General features: G+C 39.1%; 2 protein-coding genes across 8 annotated transcripts in view; one reads left to right on the forward strand and one right to left on the reverse strand.

The window, feature by feature from the left end:
• ATP5PF (ATP synthase peripheral stalk subunit F6) lies at positions 1 to 5487 on the reverse strand. 4 transcript variants are annotated; one of them, XM_074813915.1, is made up of 4 exons: positions 5464 to 5487; positions 3662 to 3850; positions 2335 to 2459; positions 1 to 124 (listed from the first exon to the last, which is right to left on the reverse strand). In XM_074813915.1, the coding sequence occupies exons 2-4, from the start codon at positions 3829 to 3831 to the stop codon at positions 96 to 98; spliced, it is 324 nt and encodes a 107-aa protein (XP_074670016.1). In that variant the 5' UTR covers positions 3832 to 3850; positions 5464 to 5487; the 3' UTR covers positions 1 to 95. The 4 variants fall into 4 exon arrangements, with proteins under 4 accessions (XP_074670016.1, XP_074670011.1, XP_074670008.1 ...); XM_074813910.1 differs by lacking the exon at positions 5464 to 5487 and adding an exon at positions 4563 to 4682; XM_074813907.1 differs by lacking the exon at positions 5464 to 5487 and adding an exon at positions 4353 to 4632.
• GABPA (GA binding protein transcription factor subunit alpha) overlaps positions 4788 to 27090 on the forward strand; it is a 26487-nt gene continuing 4184 nt past the window's right edge. The window contains exons 1-9 of one of the 4 annotated variants that reach the window (XM_074813863.1): positions 4788 to 4937; positions 8494 to 8594; positions 10180 to 10324; positions 11227 to 11311; positions 16489 to 16734; positions 20881 to 21075; positions 21841 to 21897; positions 22903 to 23043; positions 24413 to 24605. In XM_074813863.1, coding sequence (XP_074669964.1) covers positions 8518 to 8594; positions 10180 to 10324; positions 11227 to 11311; positions 16489 to 16734; positions 20881 to 21075; positions 21841 to 21897; positions 22903 to 23043; positions 24413 to 24605 — 1139 coding nt within the window. In that variant the 5' untranslated portion in view covers positions 4788 to 4937; positions 8494 to 8517. The other 3 variants (XM_074813864.1, XM_074813867.1, XM_074813872.1) reach the window with 3 other exon arrangements.

Here is a 27090-nt window from a genome sequence, read left to right on the forward strand (position 1 = left end):
TCAAACTGAAATGCTACATTTATTAAGTTACAACTGGTTCCATGTTCAGCAACTCCACTGGTGTACACTGCTGTTTGGTGTACAACCTGCAGGTATCACTTTGGAGTCTCCTCAAAGTTGGGCTCTACAGGAAGAAGGGGAGAGAGAAAAAAAGCTCCATTAATCTCTTTTTATACCAGCCTCAAACGCCGCAATTCATCTGTTATTCAAAGAAAACTGAACATTAAGTTGGCAAGCTAAAGCAAGCTCTTGTATGTTACAGTCTGTATCACCACTTACTTTGTTTGGACCAGGGTATGATTGGATGTGGGCAGCACTAAAGAATAAACTATACCAAAGACAGGTCTCTTCCATCTTGGAGGAGTTGTGCGTAAGGTTTAGACAGACGTTGCTAAAAGCTGTTTTGGCAGAATGTTACCAAAGTGCACATGTGGCGCAGGGGAGAAGGCAACAGAGAAACTGAAGAAGTCAACCAGAATGTTACTGGATGTGACACTAGTATTTCCAACGTAGCTCTGATATAAGAACAAGTACCCAAGCTCTTCTTTCCTCTTGATTAGCATCTTCTAGTTGATGAACAGAATGGATTGCACAATTTCAGCTCTACTCCGCAAAAGATATTCTTCACATACAAACACTGAGGAAGGAGTTCTTGGTGTCAAAGGTACAAACTCAGAAGGGTTAGGACTTTTGACAGGTGGGCTACTAATGCCTGTTCTTGCTAAGAGTCTGAGAGGTAAGACTCAGCTTATAGTAGGCTGCACTAACAAAAAAAAAAGTTTCTACCCATCTAGCCACTTAGCTTTGAAAACTTACTGAAATTAGATTAAGTATAGGCAACAGTGGTAAAAGAACATGGTCTCCCCCCCCACACACACACGCTTTGTTCTGTTCCTATGGTCACACAAATTAAACTTTAATAGGTATTGTTTCACATATTACATAGAAATAAAACTGAATATAAAGAAACCACATCCCTAAAACTGGGGGGGGAGGGAGGGGAAGAAACACCATAGATCCTACTTTACAGACGCTCTGTTTTATTTGCATCAGTAATAATCTGACACCAAGTTGCTCCTTAATCCATCTGAAATACCACCCAAATATTTTTAGGTGCGTTCCTAGCCTAAATTAGAATTTCCAGTTAGCCTGATCAGAATTACGAGTCACAGACTATAGTGGCTTGACCTTGACTGGCTGCCAGATGGACACCCAGCCTCGAGCTCTCTCGCTCTTTCGCTCGCTCCCTCCCTCCACAGAAAGGTTGAGAATAGACACAGCGTTTTTCACCCTTTGTAAAATGCATTGTCACAGAGGCACCACCAGCATTGCTGACTGGTTCAGCTGTGTCCTGCAGTGGGTCCATTGTGGAGCCAGATGGAACTGGCTCTGTCTGATGTGTGGACACCCCCGGCCTCTCCTGATAGAGGCCACTCCTGCAGCCCCCCACTACCAAAACCTCACCACATAAACCAAATACACTGGTACATTCAAAAGACTGCTGAATGCCAGCTACCAGCTGCTTACAGATTATAAGAAAGACAGCTTACCTCCTGCAAAACCTGACTTTAGTAAACCTGCTTGTGAGCAACAAAGACTTAAGAGCTGTACTTAGAAAAGCAAGCAAAAGAAATGAAAAAGTATAGAAATGAGCCTGTCTAAGAAAATTAAGTTGCCTTTATGTCTTAAGGCAGACAGAGGCTGTGCAGTTTCTTTGCATTCTTGACAAACCAGTCCTCACAAGCATTCTTGTCATAATCAATCTGGGTAATATGAAAACATCCTAACACAAACTTAGAGCAGTTAAACAAAAGTTATATCCAAATAACTGAAGAAAAAGGTTTAATATAATTTAGTCACAAAGTAATCATAAGTAACAAAGTTAAGTTCCATGTTTGTTTTCTGAAATCACTGATTTTCCACACAGGCTTACAAAATTTACAAACTGCAGTTTGGATGACATTGACAACTGTTTTTCAAATTATAGTCCGCTGACCCCTTTGGAAGGATGAGAAAAAAAAATATAATAGGCCAGGGTTACTTTTATATTTGGGCTATTTCTTTAGGGTCTGTGAAGGGTAATTAAGATAGCCTGATCTGATTGCAAGCTTTGTTAAGCATCAGGGTAAGTCTACATCTTTACTGGAAAAGGCAAGTAATCAAAAAAAGAAGTCAGGTGAATTCAGATGTGAACTGTGCAAAAGCAAGGAGATTCACTGAGGGCATCTTACATGAAATTAATGGTCCAAATGAAAACTAAATGGGAATTAAGAAAACCAATCAGTGAACAAGTCCTTACTTTCAATTAGAAATTTAGTAAGATTGTTTACTCACCCTCAAATTTAAATTCTGGAAACTTGGTTAGATCTCCCTCACCATATGCCCGTTGAAGTCTAGCAAGGGATTCATCCAGGTCTTTCTGAAATTCAGCACCTGCATCAACAGGTCCTCCAGTTTGCCTAAAAAACATGAGACGTTCTGATTAACAGTTCAGTTCTGAAATTTCATGTGGAAGTTCTACATTCGCATGGCCATTTATGAATTAAAAATCCTTTTGACAACAACTAAAGCAAACCATTTAAAATATTTCCAAAGTTGAGATATGACACACCTCAGGGCCTACATACACATAAACAAGGTTCTCAAGGTGAAGTACAGGCTTTCTACTATCATTGATGAAAATCCAAGCTACAGAGGTAGCCTTCTGAGACATAAAACTATGCTGACTATCCAGGCTTTCAGGGCTCTTAGTTTCACTTGTTCTAGGTGCGATTTTCTAACAAAATTGGGATTTGTACCTCTGCTATTTCTGAATTAGTGACCTTGGTTAGTAAAGCTTAATTGTTCTTGCAAAAATAACATGTTTTGAACACTAAACAAGAAAAAAAAAAACAAGAGATGGGGCACCTTATGTTCATGTAGATTCAGACAGGAATTTCTTGGGATACAAATAGAAAATAATTAAAACAGTAACTCCTTAGATTACCAATGTTCAGTTGTACCAACACAGGTGTCACTTATGACTGGTAAAGTCACCAAAAATATGCCTCCCTACACAGGCTAGCTTGTAGGTGTGGAAACACACATCTTCCTCCACTAGAACTAAGTTGTTCTTACTTCCTTCCCAAGAATAAATTATGCAGCATTACTACAGTTTTAGTTTCCTGTTAAATAGTTCATTCAAACATTACAAGAATCTAAGATTCCATTTGAATTTAAATCAGCCTCACAGTGCCATTAATTCTCAATTGCTTTTGGAGGCTATTTCCATTCAGGTTCTGGAAACAAGACTGAAGAATAACCATTTTTCTCAGACAAAAAAAAGGTGCTTTTATTTTTTTTTTTCTACTTACAGAGCACACAGATGGGTAAAAATTAACATACTGGTATGTTCACATAGTGTGCAAAAAACCTTAATTGAGTGCCTAACTCCCCAAGAAGAATAACATCAGCCTTATTGTTAAGGGGAAAAAAATAGACATTTTCTATCAGCTATGCAAGAACAAACCTTCTCACTTGTGACGTTATCAGTAAGCGTTGCAGGAAAACATACCTTAAATGCTTAGAGACCAACCTACAAAGCTAGCATATTTTAGCATTTGTCAAAATCAGAATTCTTCCCTCTTTTGCTATCAGCCTTAAGATAATTTCCTTTACTTACTTGCTCTTTGTGTTGTATTCTCTGATCTTGTCCAAGAAGAGCTTCTGAACTGGATCGAGTTCTTTTGCCTTATTGAAGACAATAGCAGAAAGCCCTATGTTTCTGCGCAAGTGAACGGAAACAGCAGAGCGGAAAATGGAAGAAAGTCGCAGAATCTGATGCAGAATCATGATGACACTAACGTTTTAGCTAAAAAAAAAAAAAAAAAAAAGTCAAAACGGAATCGCAGAATTAGGTAGCTCTTTCAGCAATGTAAATGCGTAGAAAAGCAAAAAATTTAGATCAGGGATGAACCTTAAACCAGAAAAAATACTTAAAACGAGCATGCAGTCCGGGGCCAGAACTCGAGCACCACGACACCCCGCACGCCGCTACCGTTCCGTTCAACCGCGCAGCGCGACCGAGACAACAGGGAAATTCAGGTTTTGATTTGTTTACAAAAAGAAGTAACAATTTCAACCCAGCCAAAGCCAGCAGCAGCACCGGCCCTACTGTTCCCCCCGTCTGTCTCCACCTCACCCGGCCCGGGAACCCCCCGCAGGCAGCGGGGCCGGGAGGTGACGTTAGCCCCGCGGCCCGGATGCCCCAAACATAAACCGAGGTAGGAGGAGCCGCCCCCCGGCACCCACCGGCGCCGCGGGAGGAAGGGTACAGGGGCTTCCCGGGGCCGCCCCGGCCCAGCACCGGTCACCTTGGGAGCCGCCGCTACCGCCGCCACCGCCGCCAGCGCTCCAGGTCCGCCCCGCCCCCCGCGCAATGCACGCCGGGAAAGCTGCCCCGTCCGCGCGGCCTGGTGGCGCCACAGCGCTAAACCCCGCGGCCGCGCACACGGGACCCCCGCGAGTGGGGGAGGGGTGGCGGCGGCACCCGCCCCACCGCACGGCCCCGCTCAGCTGCCCACCGCGGGGAGAGGGAGCACGGAAGAGCCTGGCACCGACCGCCGCCGCCGGAAGCAGGCGATACGCTTCCGGGTGTGCGTGGGGCGGGTGACAGGGATCGGAGTGACAGGTGTCCCCAGCTCCGCCCCCGCCCGCCGATTGGCGCCGCGCGGGGGCCGCCGGGAGCTGTAGTTCCCGCCCCTGCGCGGGGGGTGGCGGTGTTGGCGCACCCTCCCCGCGCGGGCCCGCGCTGCCCAATCCCGAGCGCGCGACGGCCCCCTCAGGGCGGCGGCGGCGGGACCCGCTGGAGCTGCGAGGGCCGCGACCGGCGGGAGGTGTCGTGCGGCCGCTCCCCTCGGGGCCGGCACGGCGGGCGGCGGCGGCGGTGGCAGCAGCGGGTGAGCGCGGCGTGGCCTGGCGGCCCGGCCCGTGTTTTGTTTCCGTTTCTCCCCGGCGCCGCGAGTCTCATTTCCGTTTCGGGTTCAAACAACGACGAGGCGCCGCGGGGAGGAGGAGGGGGGGAAGCGGGCGGGGTGGCGGGGGGAGAACCGGGGCCTGCGGGGAGGAGCGGCCTCGCCCAGCCGCGGATCTGCGCCGGCCTGGCTGCGGCGCCGCCCGCCCGCGGGAGGGCCGGTGGCGGCGGCCTCGCGGCCGGAGGAGCGGGCTGGGGCGCCGCGTCCCCAGGGGCCTCGGCGCCGCCGGGTCAGGCCGCGGGCGGGAAATGGAGCCGGCGGCGGGGCGCGGGGAAGGGCCCCCGGGCAGCGCGGCGGAGCGGGCGGGCGGGCGGGGGCGGGTGAAGCCCTTCCCGCCGCAGGTCCTACGGCCCGGAGCGCGGTCCGCGAGTCTTCTCTGGGGCGTAAGAACTTCCCTCCACTTGTAAAAACTTACTTATCTTGGGTGAAAACGTAAGAGGGTATTTGGCACCTTACTGCGTTTGCTTCCTGGTGTTCCGCCAGGTACGTGCTGCACGTCCACTTCTCCCAGTTCGGATTTATTTTCTAACGTCTGACTGTTGATAAGGAAGAAAACCACTTGAAATCTGGCGTGACTCCACCCCGTTTGGTGGTCCGCTGTCTTTGTCTTAAATCCGAACTGGCTGATAACTTGTAAAAGCTGATCTGGAAGGGATAGGTTGTCTGCTTTGTTACCTAGTTTGTGTTGGTATTTACAATTCGAATAATAATAGGGATGGATAGTACCGAATGCTCCACGAACACCGGAGCTTCTCGGGAGCACAAGTATCTCCAGTGATTGGGTTTCAGTATCAGTTGATAATGCATGTGGGCTCCAGCAGTTGCCCCCACTTCACAATTACCTGGTAGGATAACAAACGCTAATTCTACTAGTGGAGTTTGTGCCTGTATCATGATGGGCTTGTTACTTGCTTAATTCCTTGTGTTCTAGAGAAAAGAAAAGATAGATCTTAACAGAACAGTGGGACTTCTCACCTGACTGCAAAAAGTGAAACTGTAAAAAATACTGGAGTAGCACTGGGCTGTTGTGCAGGGGCAAAACAGGCTCTGTTGACAAGTGCCTTCTCTTGCTTAAGTTAGTGGAGGTCTGTGTCGGGCATTACGGTCAGATTCCTTCTTGGATAACAGGTAAGTCTTAGGGCTTTTTAGGTTGAAGGGAAATTAAAAACTAACAGATCAGTTGGCCATACCTTCCACAAATCAAGCACAGTTTTATATGTTCCTCCGAACAAATGCATCCTGTAGCAACAAATTTCTCCAGACTTTGTGTGAAGTGTTTATATCATCGGGAATCTCTCTATTTCAGTATAGGAAACACTGAATAATTTTTCCCCATTAGGTTTCTCTGAACTGTTAATGACTTTTACAAGTTTTCATAATGTTACTCTTTCTCTTTCCACCTGTCATCTCCTTTCTTGCCATCCTTCATTCTGTGCCTGTGCTCCCCCCTCCCACCTCCCCAGGGTAACCAGAAACGTGGAGCCTGGAAGAGGCAACCACAAACTGTCTTTGAAGAGTGAGTGAACAGTTACTAGTCCAGCTGCCAATTTGGAGTCCAATCCATAGGGACTTCAAAATGTCTTACCTACTTCTACACAGCAACTATGCTGTTCTAATGTTTATTCACTGTGCATCACTTTGTATTTACCAATATTGAGTATTTTCTGCCAGAAATAATTCAAAATGGTGAGTCCCTGCAGGTCTGTGCAGTTCTCAATAAATAACTTACGAGTACGTCAAGGAACAGAAATCTCCTCACAAAACTCCTTTCGTCACAGAAAAAATGATAACTTACTCTTGTTGTTTTGGGTTTTTAATCTGATTGCTAATACAGGAAAGAATTTCCCCCCTTTTTCATGATACCAGTTAGCTTCTTTGGGAGTATTCAGTGAGGGACTTTGCTCAAACCTTAGTTTCGAAAAATCTTCTAACAGTCAACCAGATCACCTGTAACCATGCAGGTGTCAGTTCTTTCAGATACTTAATTAAGCTTCTCTGCATTCTTCAGAAATGGTGTTTCATTCTTCCCCATTTATCATGAAGATGATATACGAGATTAAGCGATACAGGAATTGGACTTCCAGGGCCCTGTCAGTGGGCACTACCACTGCAGTTCAGTGGACCCTACCCTGGCAGTTCGGGGATTTTCACAGAGCCAGGTCTGTGAGCAGAAAAGATCCTGGTTTTGCTTCTAGTGGTGAGATACTTAATGAGGTGCCCTTTGCTTCCTGTCTAGCTGTGGTAGCTTCTTACAGATTGATATCACATGCAGGACTTGATTTCTTCAAAACTAGTTTTAGATAATAGTTTTTGAAGGAGATAATAAGATGAGTAGTTTGAATTTCTTTACACATTTTCTCTAACAACTGTACAACTTAGTTGGCTATTATTCCTTTTGAGAAATGTTAAAGTTTAATGAGTTCCCTTATTAAGTTGTCTTTAATAAATTGTTCTAGTAGCAGTTGGGTTTGCAATAGAGTAGTCCCTGGGAAAGAATGATTCCAGGATGGAAACCTTGCTAATCTCTTCTGTTGTGGATATTTACATAGTAGCATGTTTGCTTTTTCTACTGCGACTTTTTTTTCCTCTGTACTCCTACTTCCTACTCCTTTTCCTATGAGTTGGTTGTGTTATTTATTGTAAACTGTTAATATAATTTGGCCCAGTTCTTTATCTTGTGTATTTCATACTTACGATATATGGGATGGTTAGTGAAACATGATAATATTATACAAATTATGTATTTACAGATCAAATGCTGTAATTCTTTCTTACCCATTACGTTCCAGCAGACTCCAGTATTCTACAGGGTGTGAAAATCTGCAGTGTCAATGAGAATATCATCACAGGATAGCTTTCCTTTTAATTGCTAACATACTGCATTGGTTTGGGACTTAACGAGATGTGTTCGTTATGCATCCCGTGAGAGGGATGCATGGAAAGATGGGACTGTCAATAAATGCTTTATTGTTGAGTTTATTTACTTATGAGGAAATCATGGATCTTCTGTCTAGCTTCCTGTTGCAGCATTTTATGTAAAATGCTGCTTAAATTCATAAGCAGCATCTTGCAGCCATGCTAGGAAAGTGATATGTAGCTTAATCTAGATGGCAAAAATACACATAACTTTCAAAGAATTTTCAGAAGTTCTCTGTAACCAGCCAGTAAAAGCTGTAGCTGGCCCATAACAAAAACATTTGGTAAATTTGGATGCCTCCAAGAAAATCAGGCTTTGGACTCAGTGCTAATGTCCATTTGTGGTCCTGGATTTGCACCTAGAACGTTTGTTTGAGGAACAAGTATTGTCATGTCATCTATTTTGTGAAACCTGTAGTAGATTTTGGCTTTATTTTTTAGGTGAATTCTTGTCTTTAAAAAGCTATCTTGGTATTTGTTTTAAAAAATGTTTGATAGGACACAGCCCATCATCTAGTTTTGTTGTTCTGTGACTTACAAACAAAAAATTCTTTTCTGTTCATAGCTCTGTTCTTAAGACATTTTAGCCATGACTAAGAGGGAGGCAGAGGAGCTGATAGAAATAGAAATTGATGGAACTGAGAAACAGGAATGCACTGAAGAAAGGTATGTACCGTCTTTGCTTTTTGGGGTCCTTAGGCTGCAATTGATTTATTTATTTGTTTTCTTTAATTGGTTTCAGATTTGTGGCTGCACACACTAAGTTTGGTTATTCAGATTCATTATTGGGTATTGTGTAATGCTTCTGAGATGGCCATGAATGGTTAGGAAATAAGTGTTTTCTAGCTAGGCAAAAGAAGTAACTTTAAACTGGTGGATGTAACTCGCTCAATATGATCTCTGTAATCCTGCTGTTGATTGTTTCCACAGTTTTTCAGCTTTCTTGCTGGATACAAAGTTCATGGTTTTGCTTGTGCTCTCTTCAGTTTTTCTGTTTCTTATCTAAATAAACAGTGGCTTTCTTCAAGTGGAGCTGTAGCTACTATAGGAAAACCAGTATAGTGCTATCATGTTCTTCAGTCTTAATTCCCAAACCATTTTGTTTATCTCTTGCTGCGTTCTTAGTAGTCCTCTTCGCCTAATTTCATGTCTGTAGGAATATATCTACACGTACATGCTGCAAACCTCTCAGCTTCGATGTATCCTTCTGTACTTGAGATGAACCTTTCAGTTTCTTCAGTCCCTTGCTTTACTGTTACACAGGGTCGTTTGTTTTCAACAGGGCAGAAATGATGTTCTGTATCGATTGACTATATTGTTGCTAGGGCCATTGAAACCATAGATACTGAAGTCTGATACCTCAGCCTGTTTTTTTCTTCCTAATGCTTCCCTCCTAAGTTTTACAACTGTTTTTGAAAGTACAGAGAGACAATTAATGTTTTGGATAGAAATAGCTGAGGCTGCTGGGTGACCTGCTTTTTAAGAACCTGTTTTGGAGAACTGATTCGAAGCCACTTACTAGTTTCTTCTTATTCTGAGCTCCTTGTATATTTTACTACTTCCAAACTATGTCTGTATACTTTCTGATTTCCTTCTAACTGTAGAGACACCAACTGTCTGAGGTCATTGTTAAGACAGGTGTCTCGTAACATTGAGGTTTCTGAATGGCTACACTGATACTGTCATCATTTTAGTGCAGGACAGCCCTGACACATGACTAATGTTTCCTTCAAGGCTCCATGTTTCTGTAGTTCCTTCCGATTGTTTCTTGTATGCATTAAGTCCTTGTGCTGACTGGTGAAAAGATATGGACAATTAATTCCTCTGTATGAGAGTGGACATTTTTTCCTTCTTTTTTCCCTATCTGTTAAGTTTCTGTGTGTGTTTTTAACTTGAATATCCTTTAAATGCAGTCTAGGCAAGGTAAATAGGATTAGTTTACTCTATATGCAAGCTAATAATGTGTAACATACTAATCATGACTTAGTCTCTTGAAAACGGTGATCTGAAAATAATCTTGGTATTTGACTTAGCTTTTTAATGGCAACAGGGCGAAAGAAGAGTTGCACAACTGTAACATCAATAGGACCAAATTTAGTAATTCACTCTACTCAAGCTAAGGGGTTTTCTGCATGGCATTAAGATTTCAGAGTCAGTATTACCTCTTCTGTAGTTTACTTCTAACTTTTTTTTCCTATGCCTATGTATGAACATGTAGGTAATGATTTGTTGTATTAATTTGGTATTTAAGCATTGTTGAGCAAACCTACACCACAGCAGAATTTGTGAGTCAAGCTATAGACATCAATGAACCGATTGGAAATCTTAAGAAGTTGCTGGAACCCAGACTGCAGTGTTCCTTGGATGCACATGAAATTTGCCTGCAAGATATCCAGGTAAATTGAAAGGCTGTGAAAGATTTAACCTCTTAATGGAGAAGCATTTTACATACTTCGTCACTTTCTTCTATTGTTCATAGAATTCATGCTTCATTTGATACATTAATTACAATTAAGAGTTTAATTTTATGTCTGGTTTGTTATCATCAGACCATTTAATATGTACACACTATTTCAGTGTGAATAAAATCAAAATACTTTTGGGGTTCCTGAGGTGAGGGTAAGAAAGCAAAAAATTGCCACCTTGCAAGTGAAAGAAGAATGAGGGCAACGACAATGCTATCTTCTCTTGAGGTAGCCCACGTAATTTGTTGCTGCCTGTACTTCCGTGAGCCTAATCTTGTTTTGAATCTGAATAAAGCAAGAGGGTTTTTATACTATTCAGTTGCATAGATAGTAAAACATTACTTAAGAAACCCACACGCACACTATTTTTACAGGCATGGCCACATGTTAGACAATGTAACTGTTTCACATGTGTTCAGCTGCATGTTTTACTTATAGTTGTAATCAGACATCTGCGGCTTCTCCAGAAACAACAGGGAGAATACTGCTTTAAAGACTGGAATTTTTATGAATGTGTTAAAAACTGAGAAAAGGAACTGTAGATACTTTTCACAAAGTGAAGGTAATTCCAGGTATTGCATTGCATTTTTTTAGGTTAAAAAATGTAAGTGAAACTACCTGTAAGTGAAACTACCTTAAACAGAGCAGAGTGGCGAGTTTCAAATTCCAGTCGAATTCTTTGTCTTGTACTATGTCTGCATAGTACTAAAAATATTTACATGCTTCTTCAGAAAATTTGCTGCAGACACTAAGTGTTTCTAAAGTTTAAAGGAGCATTGTTTCTTATAACTGTGACTAATACATATTTTTAATCTTTTTTTGCTTTTATCAAGCTGGACCCAGATCGAAGCCTTTTTGATCAAGGAGTAAAAACAGATGGAACAGTGCAACTCAGTGTGCAAGTAATATCTAGGCAAGGTAAGTAGTTATGTTCATCTGTTGTACAGACAAATTAATATTGTAGAAGTGCTTGTGAGCAAATCTAATCCCCTACTATTTCTAGCTGTAAAATTGAGAAAATCACTGAATGGTCACATAGCTTCAGAATGTCTCTTTCATTGTGTACTGTGGTTATAAGTAGTAGTAATTAAAATAAATGTCATGGACTGATGCTATTTGAAATGTTTGTCTATAGTAACTTCATATCAATTTTTGAGGTAAAAAAAACCCAAAAAACCCCAGACAAACTTGGGTCAAATAATGACAGTTACAGCATGAGACTTTTGTTAAGGGTGAGTAGTTGCTCATACCAAGCCAAGTATCTAAGCAGGCGAAAGATTTTTGTCTAGGTAGGTGACAATTTCATCTTTGTGAGGTGAGTGAACTTGTGTGCTTCATGAATGATTTGATTATGAGAGTATATGTAGCTAACCGAAAATTGGTATGAAAAGCTAGGATCACTGTCTATTGTCTGTTTTCTTTGGATGAGGAGTCAGAGTAAACCGTTGTGACAGAGGAGCATTAACCAGGTGGGTAGGGATTTGTTGATGCATAGTTTTTATTCATATTATCAGGTATGACAGGATTTTCCTGTGTTGAATCCTCAGGAATTAGTAGCTTCATTGTTTTGCTTTTTGTCTTATTCTTCTCCTTTACCCCCTCCATATGTTTTGAGTGGAAGGACTGCCACCACTCACTGAAGACAGTGTTCATGTTGGGCTCTGGGAACAGCTACAGATGTTTGTTGCCATATTTTCAAACAAACAGTGACAACAAGTTCCTACTGGAGTGTACGGTATCTTTGATTATCTGTTTTGAGTTATGTCAGCAAAGCAGATTAGCAAAATTTGGGGACCATGTTTTGTTTTCTTGTGGCTTGAGTGTATATTAGACAGAAGAAAGCCTTTCTGTTTTGTATTGTCAGTCTTACTTAATACTGTTAATTTGCAGTTGATGCTGAATGTCAGGTGACTAGTACTAGGTTGAATTGTGTTCCCTGTATGTAGTGGGGATTGAGCTACCTTTCTGGTTTTAAAAATAGCGTAGAAATATCCTTCAGGGAGCTAGAATAACTACTCTTAATTCATGCCCAGTAACTTGTAGTATGCAATGCTCAGACTTCCATTTTCAAAAGGATGCAAGTGATAAATATCTTCACTATTATCTTCCATTTTCTTTCTTTAGGTTTTTTTTTCTTTAATCTAAAACTGAGGTGCATGACTATATAGCACAAGGAGCATTTTTTTTCCCCCCTGCTCTCTCTGTTTCTCTCTCCTTAAAAGAAACACCTGAGTATTAAGCATTTTTGTATAACTTCAGCACAATCCTCAGTGTTGTTTTTCAGGCCATGATACTTGACACTTAACTGTCTGAAGGCAAGTAAAATATGGCAAGACAGAATATCAGAAAACAAACAGCAGGGATATAAATAATAAAAGGAAGATATTTGGATCACTAACAGGGAAATGGACTTGTTACTCTGACTGCAGTGCCCCTTTGAGACAGAGGGGGAAAAAACAGGTTCTTACGGCATCCGCATATTTTTCTTGTATGGATGAGGTATTGAAAGATTCTCGATGTACTTATTTTTATTTTTCCCCAACTTGTATAATATATAGAATTCAGCTAGCAGTAATAAGTGATGCTAATCCTTGTGATGGATTTGACTTTCTTAAGAGAAAAGCTGTTATGTCAGTTCAAGTGTTCTGTCAAATTTTGATTAGCCATCTGTAAATTCAGAAGAATAAACACCAGCTGAAATATAGTCCATTGTAGTTCTTTTATAGCAGTTCATGTAAAGATATCTTAATGTAAGTTACAGCAGATAAAATATTGGTCCTGTTTATTCTTTTTACTAGAAAGACCATTCTGTCACTCCACCTTGCGTTAACGCTTTTCTTCTGTTTTGAAGAATGGAGATGTATATGGTTTTCCTGTCATTGTGAGAACAGCAATTTTGGGTGCAGCCCTGTTCTGTATTGCTCTGAACTAAGACTCTTGCAAGTTTGTGGAGATCTGAGTAACTGTGTTGCATGGTATGTCAAAAAAACTTGAAAAAACTTTAATTTTTAAGACCTCCATAGCAAATATTTTGGTCTCTTTTTTTTGTTTTTAATCCAGACACAAGTTATATCTGATCAAGGCTTTTCCTGCCTGTCTGACTGTAGATAATACCAGATTAACATTTGCCATCCTTAAACTCTTAAGGTTGATAGGTGTTTTTTTGCTTGAGATATGATAAAATGAATTCTGACCCTATCTTTAGTTGCTAACTTTCCTTTTTGGTTGTTTCTTTTTTTTGGGGGGGGGGCGGTGGTGGAGCTGTTTGGTTTTTTTTTTTAAAGAAAAGAAACAGGTAGTGGGGGAGAGAAGATAAACTTTTCAGGTTGTAAACTCCAGTGCTAGGTGTATGGCATAGACAAATATTTTGGGGGAAACTTCAGAGGTGGAAGATCTGGCTGGCAGCCTGTCCCCTGAAGGAATCTTTTTGTGCTTTTTCTACTTCCTTAATCAACAGAGTAGAGGCAAGCTTGACTGGAGGTACTTGCCACACTTTTTTCATATGAACTGTGGGAGACAGAGATACGAGATTGAAAGGGCTAGAATGAGAACAGTGATCTCTGACAGTCATTGGTTAGGAGGCAGAAAATGTAGTTTTGCTTCTATTTTTTGTTGTTTGCAAAGTATATGGACTTTAGGGAGTCCAGTTAACCTGCCATTGAGGTCGTTGACATACCATGTACACAAACCAGTCAAAGCTGTGTTTGTGAATGAAAGTGTAGCTGCTGTTTGTGGTGAGCTCGGTTTTCTCTGTTAATGCACACCCAGAGCACACCTGCAAGCTTAACATTTTTCCAAATAGATGCTGTTCCACCTACTTTTTAAATGCTTGACTGACATAAGAAGTTAATGTTTAACTGTTTTGAAAATTTCTGAGCATGTGTATGTAGCGGTACTATAGATACTTACACAGTTTTTGAGACTAAGTGGTGGTCAAGCACAAAAGGTTTTTTTGGATTTAGGTAGCTGAAGTCCAAATCCTGTTTTAAGTGTGTAACTCCTCATTTGACTGTGGTTTCTAAACTGTTTTTTGCAATAACTAGGTTTTTATTATTTTAGTATGTAAAGGAATGATTCATAAATGTAATGAAACATAATGATTCAGATTGAAAGTGCAGTTTGACTAATGTCCTGTCTCTGGCTGTGGTTAATACTAGACATTTCAAGGAGAGAAAAAAAAAAGCCACATTGCTTGTTAGGTCAGTCTTAACCCTAGTACATTCTCCAGCTTCAGACAATTAGTAGTGAAGGGGCTTGTACTGGCAGCATCTGGACACGTCCTTGAATTTTTGTACTTTTGTACCAGTTGATACTGCTGTGGTGTGTGAGACTGATACACTGTGTTCCACAACTTATGTGCTGTCCAAGGAAGACAGAACATCTGTTTTCTTGTGCACTAGGTAAAGGGAGAGATGTGAGAAGAGATGCAGACAAACCCAGTAAATTAATGTTGATCTAATGTTGCAGTATGTTAGGTGGCAGACTGTTCACAGTATTTTTACTTATAAGCTGATTCCTCTACAGAGACTCATGACTTTGATCTCCCTGTTTGCATTATGGATAACACAGTAGACTCACAGTTCTTTTGACATATAGTTATTTGACAGACAGTGAATTATTTTGTTGAGCAATAGTGAACTGTTCTCTCTAGAAGCTTTTTTCTTTTTTTTTTTTAAGATCAAAACCAGAATCTTAACCCTTAGTGTTTTTCCTTACCCATTTCTATCTGACTTTAAAACAAGCCTAGATAAAGCACTTACTCTCCTAAGTAAGGTACTTGTTTGCTTTTTCTTCATGTTTGATTCTTCATCTAGTCAGCCACTTACTGATTGTCTACATCTATTTCACTTCCTTAATTTCATATTGCTGCATGTTGCACTTATGGTCTTTGTAGTGTTCCTTTTCTCATATTTTTCTCAAGCTGAATTTCTTTTAAAGTTTAGAGGAATATTTTTCTGAAAAAGACTTGGTTTGTTCTTACTTGTACTACAGGTAAGTATTCCATTTGTTTTCCCTTATAAACTGTGAATATTTTACTTTTTAAGACAGTCACCTACAGAACCTACCATCTTACATTGAGATTTAATATAGATTAGATGGGAGGGACGTAAAGTAATACCTTATGGCACAAGATACTGAAGTTATTCTGGCCATGTGATGTCCTGTGAATCCTACTTTCAACTGCCTGACCCTAGCCAAGGTTTTCCAAGTCATAGAAAATGGAATTTTTTTTTAATGTGCAGTTTTGTTTGATAAAAATCTCTTAAAGAAGTGTGGTTGTTATTTTTATCCATTATTATTATTATAATGGAAATTATGGGTCTCAAAAATTGAAAGAATTTTTTCTGTTTAGTGTATTATAATGACAAGGAAAATCTTCTATACAATATCAGAAATTTGGTGAGGCACCAGTTGGACAAAATACGTTCTCAGAAGGTGGTGATACAAAGCATTAGTAGCATTAGTGAATGTGGTCTTTATTGCCGCAGAACAGGTACAGATGGTCCAGCTCCATGATCTAGTATCTTAAATGACAGACGTAAAGCCAAAACATGAATAGCTGATGAAGCTTAAAACATGTTTCCTTTAACTTGTGTTGAACACATTGCCTCTTGCAAGGTACTGAAAGAAAATGTTAAATTCCTCTGTGTAGACCCCAGAAACATCTGGGCAATACTGTAAAGGCTGAAAGAAGTGCCTCTTGATTGGGGGAAAGAGGTGGATGCTCGTTCTGTTTTTTGGGGTTTGCTTTTTTTTTTTACTTTGATTCAATATATTTCTTACAGACCGAAATACTTGTTATGCCCACATGGTGAACATTCTGTTCAAGATATGTGAAATCTGAATAGAACAGGAAGCTGTAATACTGAGGGGGGCAAGGAGGGACAGCTTTGTATTTGCCTTACTGAAGTATATTCTGTATAATAGAATATGTCATTCTAATTTAGGACACTTGCAGAAATTTGATGATGCTGTTGTGTCATGCTTCTTTCCTAAGCATGCTAACACCTAGTAATCAGAAAGCTTTAAAACAATGTTTTTGCTGTATTTGCATTGCTGTCTTTAAGTTTTCTGTTTGTTCTTTTTGTACCTAGGGATAGAGCCCAAATTAAACATCCTTGAAATTGTGAAGCCTGTGGAGACTGTGGAGGTAGTGATTGATCCAGATGCTCATCATGCAGAGGCTGAAGCTCACCTTGTTGAGGAAGCTCAAGTGATAACCTTGGATGGAACAAAACATATTACAACAATTTCAGACGAAACCTCCGAACAAGTGACACGATGGGCTGCAGCGCTGGAAGGCTACCGAAAGGAGCAGGAGCGCCTTGGAATACCCTATGGTAATAATACTCTGGGTGTGCATGTGTGTGCATGTGTGTGTTCAGGTGAGGGCTGGGTTCTTCTGTTTGTTTGGGGGATTGGTGTATTTTCATAAATGATAATTTATTTTGGTTATATAATTAAAGTGCTCCAATACATCAGAGAAGGCTTCTTATGGTATGGGTAAGTACAGTGCAAATATCTGCATAAGAGAAGCCTAAAGAGAAGTAGGATCAAAGCTTGTAATAGTTTTATTAAAATAGTGCTTTTTGCTCTATAACCTTATTGCATTTTTTAGAAAGCAGTTTTCTTCTTCTTCCCCTCCTTAATAATGTGTATGTTAATGATAAAGCTCTTTTTCATGTGTGTCTGAATATGAACTAGAATCAGTACTTGGTGGGGGTTGCCTCTAAAGATTCTGAAACAAATTGTTCACAGATTGTAGGATGCTGACTATAGTATTAAATCAGATTTTGCATGGAAAGCCATACTTCAACATACTGGAAAAAGATGATTCAGAACTGAATATAAGTATTCTTGTTGGTCATCATCTCTTTTGAATTAATGTTGTTACTTAGCAGACTGCTAATTTAATGTTAGCTTAGAAAAAGCATCTTTGAATGTCTGTTTAGGATTGAACTGAAACTGTGGGTTTGAAACCTACATTACATTCAGAAAATTATCCAAGTTGCTTGTGACTTGCAGATACATACTGTGAAGTCATATTCAGCACATGAAGCTGTAGTATCTAAGCAGACCTGCAAAATTGGAATATATTTGGCAAGTGGGATATTTGGAAGTGTTTAAGAGTTCCATTTGGAATTGTTTAAGAGTTCCAGTGAAATCGCACATCTTTGCAGATTGCCAGTATTTTGAACATATTTTTGATAACTAAAGCAGTGGCTTTTTCATGCTTTTTTGTTGTTCTCATTGCCAAACACCTCCAAAATAGTTTTCATCATGCTATGTCTGTTGATTATCAGGGATTTGATGCAGAATGTTTGAAAAAAAAATCTTGAGACGTTAACAGGAGCAGACTGATATTTTTCACCCTGCTCTCCCATTAATATAAAAAGAAAATTACTTAAAATGTTAATGATGCAGTCAGGAGTTTCTGAGAATAAAGAATGTTCTTAAGGTTCTTACGCAGTCCCCCAAAAAGCCCCCCCCCCCCCCATTTATAAATATACATATTAAAAAATAAAGAGGTGAGTTTCCTTCAGAGTTGTGAGACTTGGTTCTGTAAAATTCTGTGACATTATTCCTTGAATCTTTTCAAAAGACAGGATATGTTGGTATTAAAAGTCAAGTCCAGCCAGTAAATAATCATCCAGAAGGGTAGAGGTTCTGTATCTTCATCCTTACAGGTTTCTCTGTTTTGCTGCAAATGGAAAAATAGCTTTTAGCAGGTCTTTAAAATGTTGTGGGTTTCTCTTTGTTTTATGGGTTTTGGTGGGTTATACTAGAGATCACAGATTCTTAGCTGTTAAAGGTATTTCTTCTAATAGAATCCAAAAATTTGGTACCATGGCAGGGAAGGAAGGAAGGAAAATGTTAATTGGTATGAGAAATAGAACCAGAAGAGGGAGCAGCAGAAAGCTTGGAAACCATGGAACTGGTTAGAGAAAGTAATGATTCATGTTACTTTGAAGATTGTGTTCTGTCAATGAGAGCAAATTAGCAGCTTTTTAATGAAAATTAACTGCTGATAACGTTTTAAAGACCAAAACCCCTTTTGGTGTGGCTTTTCCCAAACAATTACATTGCATAGTTTTAGGTAGCATCACTGAAAAATGATGCAGTGTTACTGTTCTTTATTAAGCAAAGTGGAATTTGTGGCTCTTAAATGAAGTTTATAGATTTAGAAAGCTTTGTTTTCTTTTTAATTCTTAAAATAAAAACTTCTCAAGGTGACATCTGTTTGGGGTATAATTCAAAAATACATAATTGTTCTGCTCCTGGTTTTTGCCCTTCAGACAGTTAAAGTAAATATTCCTGCTTTAGTTTCCATTTCCAGTTCATACTTGTTGACATGTTTTAATATATTGCATATATTAAGCTTTGAAGTTTTTATATTGAAGTTTTGAAGATGATGCTTAGATTTACCCATTCCATTTCTAGCTTGTTCACACTATTGCTGTTTGAAACAACAGACTTTTTATGTTAAAATGTCTCAAGTCAACAAAGCATGTATTGCACTTGTCTTGAGTTGATTATTTATTACCGTTTCTATGTGTTCCTCTGCTGTGTGAATTGTCTGTACTTCTGTGTGTTTGGCACTGGCATTTAAATGATGTGTGTGTTGTGTTCTGGTGAAGTGTCAGATAGGCATCCCAACACTTGATGCTGTGGCTTGTTTGATTCAAATACAGGCATGCATTGGGTCCTACTGTACCAAATGTTCGTTTAATGGTTTATTTAATGTGGTCTTTCTAAATGTGGTGTATTACACTTACTGTTTTATATTTTTATATATATTGTGCATGTTTATTAGCCCACCCATGTGGTGGGTTGACCCCAGCTGACAGGTGAGCCTCCACCCAGTCACTTGCTCACTTCCCCTCCAGAGGCATGAGGAAAAGAATCAAAAGGGACAAAGCCAGTTTAAACAAAAAAAAAAAAATCATGGGTCAATATAAAGACAATTTAATAAGCTGTCCTGGCTCTGTCCCCTCCCAGTTTCTTGTGCACCCCCAGCCTACTCGCTGGGGTGGACGAGTGGGAAACAGAGAAGGCCTTGTTGGAATCCAGTACTCTCTGACCAGTCTCTTTTAGATACTCCATGCGTGGAGGGTGTAATGTTTAATATCAAATTTACTTGAAGATGGTTGATGTTACATGGGATTTCTGATTTAGCAGAGTAATACAAATTATACTAAAAACACAGTACAGAGGTAAGTTACACATAGAAAAATACAGCAGTTGCAATACACTGTTCAGTCACAGTACCAATGTGACTCCCACAACTGGTCTCTATATAATATGCTCACCATCACGACATTGGGTGTCCCCAGTTGCCAGGAAGGAATACGTGGGTTGAAACCAGCCCAAGCCTATTGCTCTCTTTGATATTCTTTTGCTAGGCGTCTGGTTTGTGTACTCTGTGTTGGGCTGAGCAGCATATTCACTCCTCCCATGCTGGTCTGTCTGACTCAGGGAGACATTTACACCAGTTGATCCACTTAGCTGTTGATAGGCCTTTGTCTAAAACAAAGGCCACCCTCCACCTCCTTTTTGTTGAGCTAAAGTCAGCTGCTCTGCATTATTCTGAGCTGCTTAGGCACTTCACCCTTGCCCATCTCCTCAGCCTTCTTCCATTGTCATGTTCCACCCCTCAGGCTTTAGTCAGTCACACCTTGACTCTGTGCAAGCACAGCTCAGCAGTAACTAAAACATGCGTGCTACCAACACTGTTTTGGTCACCAACCTAAAACACAGGACCACATGGGCTGCTATAAAGAATATTAACTCCATCCCAGCCAAACCCAGTATGACGATGATTTTAAATAGTTTAGAAACTGGGATAATGTGAATGTATTGAGAATGTAGTATTTAGTCATAATCACATGCTGATCAACATATTTGAGGAAGAGCATTGTGGTGTGAGACTACTCTTTTTTTGGAACTACAGACCTATGGAAAAAGAAAAGTAATTATTTTCTGTGTTTGAGAAATGTCAGGTGTAGTTCTGATGTAAAAGGTTTTGCTAAAGAAAATCCTTCTTTTGCTCTTTCCATCTCCCCACCAAGCAACACCACTCCATCAGCATTTTAAGGAGTCAGCTTTCCATCCAGTCAGATTTGGTCATGGTAACTACACTTCTCAGTGCTGTGTATTTTCTTTCATGGAAGTTATTGTATAGTTGAAAACATACTATCATTGGACTTTAACTGAATAGCAGCACTGACTGGCCTGGAAGCAGGCCCTTTTTTAAAAATAAATAGATAAGAACCACCCCCCTAAATAAAGTTTCTTAAAAGGCCTTCAGAAATGGTCATACAAAAAAGTGAACTCTAGGTTACACTCGTTTGAAAGCTCTGGATCAGAAGCCACTTGTATTTCATTCTTATTGTCAGTTACAGTAAGGACTAGCTCTGTATCCTCAGCAAGCAGCAGCCTTGCAGTATATAATGGGATGATTTGCAGTTTTGTCTCTCTTTTCCCAGACCCGGTGCAGTGGTCGACAGACCAGGTGCTCCACTGGGTGGTGTGGGTGATGAAGGAGTTCAGCATGACTGACATTGACCTCAATGCCCTCAGCATTCCTGGGCGGGAGCTCTGCAACCTCAGTCAGGAAGACTTCTTCCAGCGTGTCCCGAGGGGAGAAATCCTCTGGAGCCATTTGGAGCTTCTTCGAAAGTGTATGGGAGATTTTACTTTTACTTATTCCCTGTCCCCGCTTCTTTCTTTATTTTTTTTTTCTTTAAAGCTGAAGCCAATTGTGAACAGTTGTTTATCCTCTGTTTGATATTGGCAGTAAAAATGAGGGCATTAATACAAGATAACAGGAGGTATTAGTGAGAATGTCTGCTGTTATGAAACATGTCTGCATACTAAACACTGCATGTCTTTCATCAAACTTGATAACTAATAGGGAGGAATAGTGACTGATGAGTCCTCCTTTGTTTTAATAAAGATTTTTAGTTTGTGCATCTCCTGATTTTGACAGTTTTATAATTAAATATTGATTGTGAGTTATTTAATGTACATCTCTCTCATATAGAAGTGAAGATTATTAAGCACAGGCAATTAAATCCTTAGATTGTACACAACCAATAAGTGATGAGTTTTATGTATGTAATACAATAATGTATATGTGCATTTCAGATTTACCGTGCTTGGCAGAATAAAAACTATTTCCATTTACGTGGTATAGCTAGAGGTGTTAGGGGATGGAGAATGCATAAGATACTTGAAATTCACCATGTACATCCTTATTTCTAAAAATTGAATGACAGATATTAAGTGTCTCTATTCATAAGACCATGAGCTATGCATGTCTCTTGAAAACTGATACCAAATTTTCACTTTTTTCCTCCTTGAAGCATGAAAGTTTTTGATCTTTGGGTGACTTGAAATTTGTGGGTTAAATAAAAACTCGCTTTTTCTTTTCTCCTAATTTGCAGATGTGTTGGCTAGCCAAGAACACTCTGGAGAAATAGCAACTGTTACTATTGATCAGCGTAAGTACTTCTGTCAGCAGTTAATTCACACAATTAACTGTTTGCAGGTTTAGCACTGTACTTTGGTTCAGTGCTATACTAGTACAACATTTAGAAAATCACTTGAGAGAGGGTAGTTTTCCTTGATGAGGGGAAGAGGGCATATTTTAAACTTCAAAGCAGAATGTTGGATTTCTTGATATTTTGTTACTGGCTAAAAGGTGGTGTATGATCTGAACTCTGAAAGTTTCTAACTCTCACTTTGGATGGTAGGTTTTCCACTGTCTTGAAATAAGCTGCCTAGGATACATATTTGAGGTCTTGAGTTGTTCTGTTTTTTTAGGTTATATATTGCATTAATGAATAGATACATTAAAATGTTATGATTTCAAAAGAGTGTTTCAAAAAGCTGAACAGGAGTGTGGAAGACAGGATTTACTTAGAAACCAGTACTAGGAAAAATACATTGAAATAACTTTCCGCTTATTTGAAACTCATTCTTGCAGCTGAAGCAGTGTCTTCAATTATTAACATAAATCAATTTTCAGAAGACTTGTAAGCAGCTTATATGTTAAATAGATAGACCATGTATTGCATCCTCTTATACCATTGCAATAGAAGGGTATTTAATTGCTGTTTGAATAGCAGCTGTGGTGGGTTGTACAGTGACTATAGAGAAAAGTGCATTAGGGCAGACCATATGGGAACAGCATAAAGATGAAAACAAAGGCATGAGAGGGTTTTTTTTTTTAATGGAAACATGTAATACACATGATAGTAAACTAAAGCTGATGTTTCATGTGTAATGCGGCATCTCTACTACAAGTCTGAAACCACAGTTTCTGCTGTAAGAAGTAAAAAGTCTTTGCATTATTCTTAGCATTGTGACTTATACAGTGTGTCTTTTTAGCAAAGGAAAAAAAAATAGCTCCTAGATGTTATGATAATACAGGTAATAAATAATATATGCCTATTTCTGTGCCAGCAATTTATAATTGATGTTCTGCAATGTTCTCTGCTTTACAGCTGTGCAGATTATTCCAGCATCTGTACAGCCTGCTACCCCAACCACCATTAAAGTAATAAACAGCAGCGCAAAGGCAGCTAAAGTACAGAGAGCTCCAAGGATCTCTGGGGAAGATAGAAGCTCCCCTGGGAACAGAACGGGTATTGTCTCCATTATTTTTAAATGCAAATGAAGGAAACAGTTACTCATTAATTTGAATTACAGTTTTGTAGAATGTGTCTTTGTCACTCTAAATGTGAGGTTTTAGAAGTCCATGTGGTATGCAGGGGACCATAGCTACAAAATACTTCACAAGCACAGGCAGCCCTGGCAGGTTGGTTAGCTCACAGAGGCACTGTGTTAATGTGGTGCTGCAGCTTTTGAGTCCTGCGGTAAATAAAAGGAATAAAATTGTTTCTCTTCCTGTGACTTAACAGTCTGCCCTCTCAAACCATAGCATTTATTCATGCTTTTAACTTCTTTCCACTTTTCATTTCCAGATGGGGGAGAAAATAAACTGTATGTTGTAGAATCCTAGCTTAGCTACTACTTTCTCTACTTGTTGCCCTCTTCCTCTCCGCTCCCCGCCCCACCCCCAAGTTTCATGACTTTAGAATTTGGCAAGTTTCAGATTTCTTGTTTTGTTAAATGAATGCACCTTCTAGAAAACTGCACAGTAAATCTGCAGTTTATTTTTGGAGCTACTGTTATTTGTACATACTCTTTTGAGTATTAATAATTCCTCTTAATTTCTTTATCTTATTTTTTTGTTGCTGTCATTTTTTGCTTTGCTTCTCTCCACTGTTGTGAATTTTTCTGTTAAATCCTTTCCTCTCCTTCCCCTTGAATTTTTACTTGTTTTAAACTCTCCATAAAAGTCTATTATAATGCTATTCGGGATTCTTAGGCCAAGATGTTACCAGCTGACATCAGTGGGGAATACTCTGTGTTTCTCTCTTTAGACATGAGGTCTGCTATCTGTATCTCATTGAAAATTTAGGAATTTAACTGCAGATACTTGAGTTAAAAAGAAATCTTAATAATTGGACATGAAAGATGTAATATTGATGTAAGCTGAAGTTTGATTTTTCTTTTCTAATATTTCATGAAATTGGAGACTAAACTATTTTTTATAAAAACAGCTTCTGTTGCATATACATATGTGTGTGTTTATATGCCTGAAGAGGAATAAGCAGCTCTTGCTAAACCTGTTCTATTTTACTGGATAGATGTGTGTCTAAATGACTGTGCGTAGTGTTACTTAATTTTTGTATGTTCTAGGGACAGATTTATGAGAAATCTTGTTTATTTTTTTCTGTATTCATCAGTTTCTTTTTTTAATAGATTAATACTGATGACTTTGCAAGAAAATGTTTGAAAAATAATAATTAGAAGAAATTAAGTGCAGATTTTCCTTCCATCATATATTCTATGTTGGTCTGCTTTAATATGTTAGTTGGAAATTTTTAACTGTGAGGGGAACATAAAAAGCACTAATTGAAATGTATCTTGTTATTCCTATTTCAACAGGAAACAATGGCCAGATCCAGTTGTGGCAGTTTTTATTAGAACTTCTCACTGACAAAGATGCTCGGGACTGTATTTCTTGGGTTGGTGATGAAGGAGAGTTTAAATTGAATCAACCTGAACTGGTTGCGCAAAAATGGGGACAGCGCAAAAACAAACCCACGATGAACTATGAGAAGCTTAGTCGGGCTTTGAGGTAAGATTAACTTTAGGAACTGATCAGGTATGAAGTGATTTGCTTCCACTTGGCTAGTTTATTTTTAACTATGATAATGCAAGACTTGCAGCTTTTTTAGTAAAGGGATAAACAGATCCTCTGAAGCTACTCCTTCCCAGATCTTACTAGTTTTAGGGGCAAGGTATTTGTTGGGGTTTTTTCTTTTTTGTGTGTGTGTGTGGGGTGGTTTTTTTTCTTCTTCCTGTTTTTGTTTTTTTTTTTTTTTCTTGGGGTTTTTTTTCTTTTTTTTTTTTTTAAGAAGCTAATACAATAACTTCTTGAAAATATATTTTCTTTTTTCAAGATTATTAAACACTGACATGGTAGTTAATTTGGGTAGCACACTTTGAGAAATATTTCTTTTTGATGTATCTTCAGCATTTATGTTTTCAGTAGTATGCCAAACAATATTGATTATTGGTGAAAGATACAGAAATGTGTGAAGACTCTGAATTATTGACTTATTTTTATATTTTACAGTTTATTTGTTTGTGTTCCTCTTGCTCTTGTTATGCTATGAAGTGGATACATTCCTGTAATTACATAATTGGTAGTAGTTTTCTGTATGTAACAATTTTTTCTGTATGTAAAAAAAAACTTCTTCTAAGTTCAGATATTCATTGGTACATTCCATTCTTCTTAAAGTAGGGATGTTAAATTGAAAAATGCAGTTGACAGGTAAGTTTCAATAGTTGCTGAGATTCCAACATAGTGAAATTTTATCATCTGAAGAAATGGAAACATTTCAGGCTGTCTTCATTCCATCGTGATTTTGTAGTTTGACATTGGTAAAAGGGAGGGGGAAGAATGCAAGTACCTGAATTTTAGACTTTTTTTCCCTGATTATTTTGGCCCCTGGAATAATCTGAATATTTATCCAAGTTCTCTGAAATCATTAAGACTGAACTTCTTATTTCTTACTCTGATACGGTTAAATCTATTTCTCTTGATTAGTTTTCAAGAAAGGTATTTACTGCCTAATACTGCAAATTATTGAAGCAGTTTTAGGAACTCTTTTTATATGAGTGAAGTTGCATATTGGTTGAAGTCTGAAATCTAAGATTTACTTTTTAGCATTTCCACTGTTGGCTACTTTTTTTTTTTTTAAATGGAAGTAAACTCATCTAGCATTTTAAAAAAACCCCATCAACTTATATTTAAAAATACCGCTATGAGAAATGATGGTAAAGTTGCCATATTCTGGCTTTCTTTAGTCTTTTAGGGAGGATTTAAATAACATCAATATGTGTAATGCTGAATTTTCACTTTCACTGGGGGAGATCAAAGTCTAAAAGACCAGGAATGGTGCAGAGTCAGTAAAGAATGACTGCTCATTTACATGAACAGGAGGCGTCAGAAGAAACTGCCAGGCACCAGATACACAGCTTAACTATTCCCTTTTGTTTGTCCTGTAACTTCTTTAGGCACAGTATTGTGCACGCCAGAATTATTTTATGAGCTTGAGAGGAAAGTGGACAAATTAATGAAAAAGAAATATTTTGAAGGATATTAGGTATGGAAAGATGCAACTTCTGGAAGTTCCTGAGCCCCCCAGATCATTGGAAGCAAGGAGAAGAGCACTGATACATGCTTAACTCTACTTCCATGCTTTTCCTTAGGCATCCTCTTTTGGTCTGTTGGAGTCTATATCCTGTTCTAGATAGATCTTTAGTCTGGTCTTGTGTGGCTGTTCTTGCATTATTTATACATTAAATTAGAATGTTACTTTTTTTGTAGGATCACAGAATCCCTTGGGTGGGAAGGGCATCAGGAGGTCTCTGGTCAAACTTTTTGCCCAAAGCAGGGCCTTTCCAGTAGACCTGCCCCTCAGCCTGTATTGTTGCAATACCATTCCCATATTTCCAAGCTGGTTCTGTGAATCTATATGTTTGTGTACTGAAGGTATATGTGAAAACTTTCTGGAACATAAAAATGATGTAAATGATGCTAATGTGTTTTGGGTTTTGTCAACAAACTCCGAAGAAGATCTCAAAGGCAGCTGAAGAACTTTAGAATAATGTTCTTATCACTGGGATATTAAACAGATGTCTGCACAGTAATTTGCATAAATCACTATTAGAGAAGTTTTGCATTTATATTTTATTCACAGAATTACAGAAATCACATTCCTCAAAATGTTACCATTTTGGCAGCTGCATCAATATTGACATGTTTTCTAAGACTTGAATGTCTGAAGGGATATTTAATGCTTCTTGCTACTCCCATGATAAACACTGTTGCCAAGCTAAAGTTTTATTAAATGGTGGTACGTTTTGTTTACTAATGTACTGAAATTACTGTGTCAATTGTTTGTTAATAAAGAAAATGATGTTGATATTATTGAGAAATGTGCTAGCTCTTCTGTCCAGCTGTAGGAAAACCAAGCAGTATAGAAGCGAGGGCAAGGTGAAAAAATAGAAGAGCAGCTTTTTTCTATATATGCCAGCATTTTTTCTATATAGTC

Source organism: Strix aluco, chromosome 2 (genome assembly GCF_031877795.1).
Source record: "Strix aluco isolate bStrAlu1 chromosome 2, bStrAlu1.hap1, whole genome shotgun sequence".
NCBI lineage: Eukaryota > Metazoa > Chordata > Aves > Strigiformes > Strigidae > Strix > Strix aluco.

Coding starts and splice junctions, on each gene's coding strand:
- ATP5PF (XM_074813915.1), bottom strand. CDS start 3,831: ATGATTCTGCATCAGATTCTGCGACTTTCTTCCATTTTCCGCTCTGCT. Junction 2,460..3,661: donor GAATACAACACAAAGAGCAA/GTAAGTAAAGGA, acceptor CATGTTTTTTAG/GCAAACTGGAGGACCTGTTG. Junction 125..2,334: donor TCCAGAATTTAAATTTGAGG/GTGAGTAAACAA, acceptor TTCTTCCTGTAG/AGCCCAACTTTGAGGAGACT.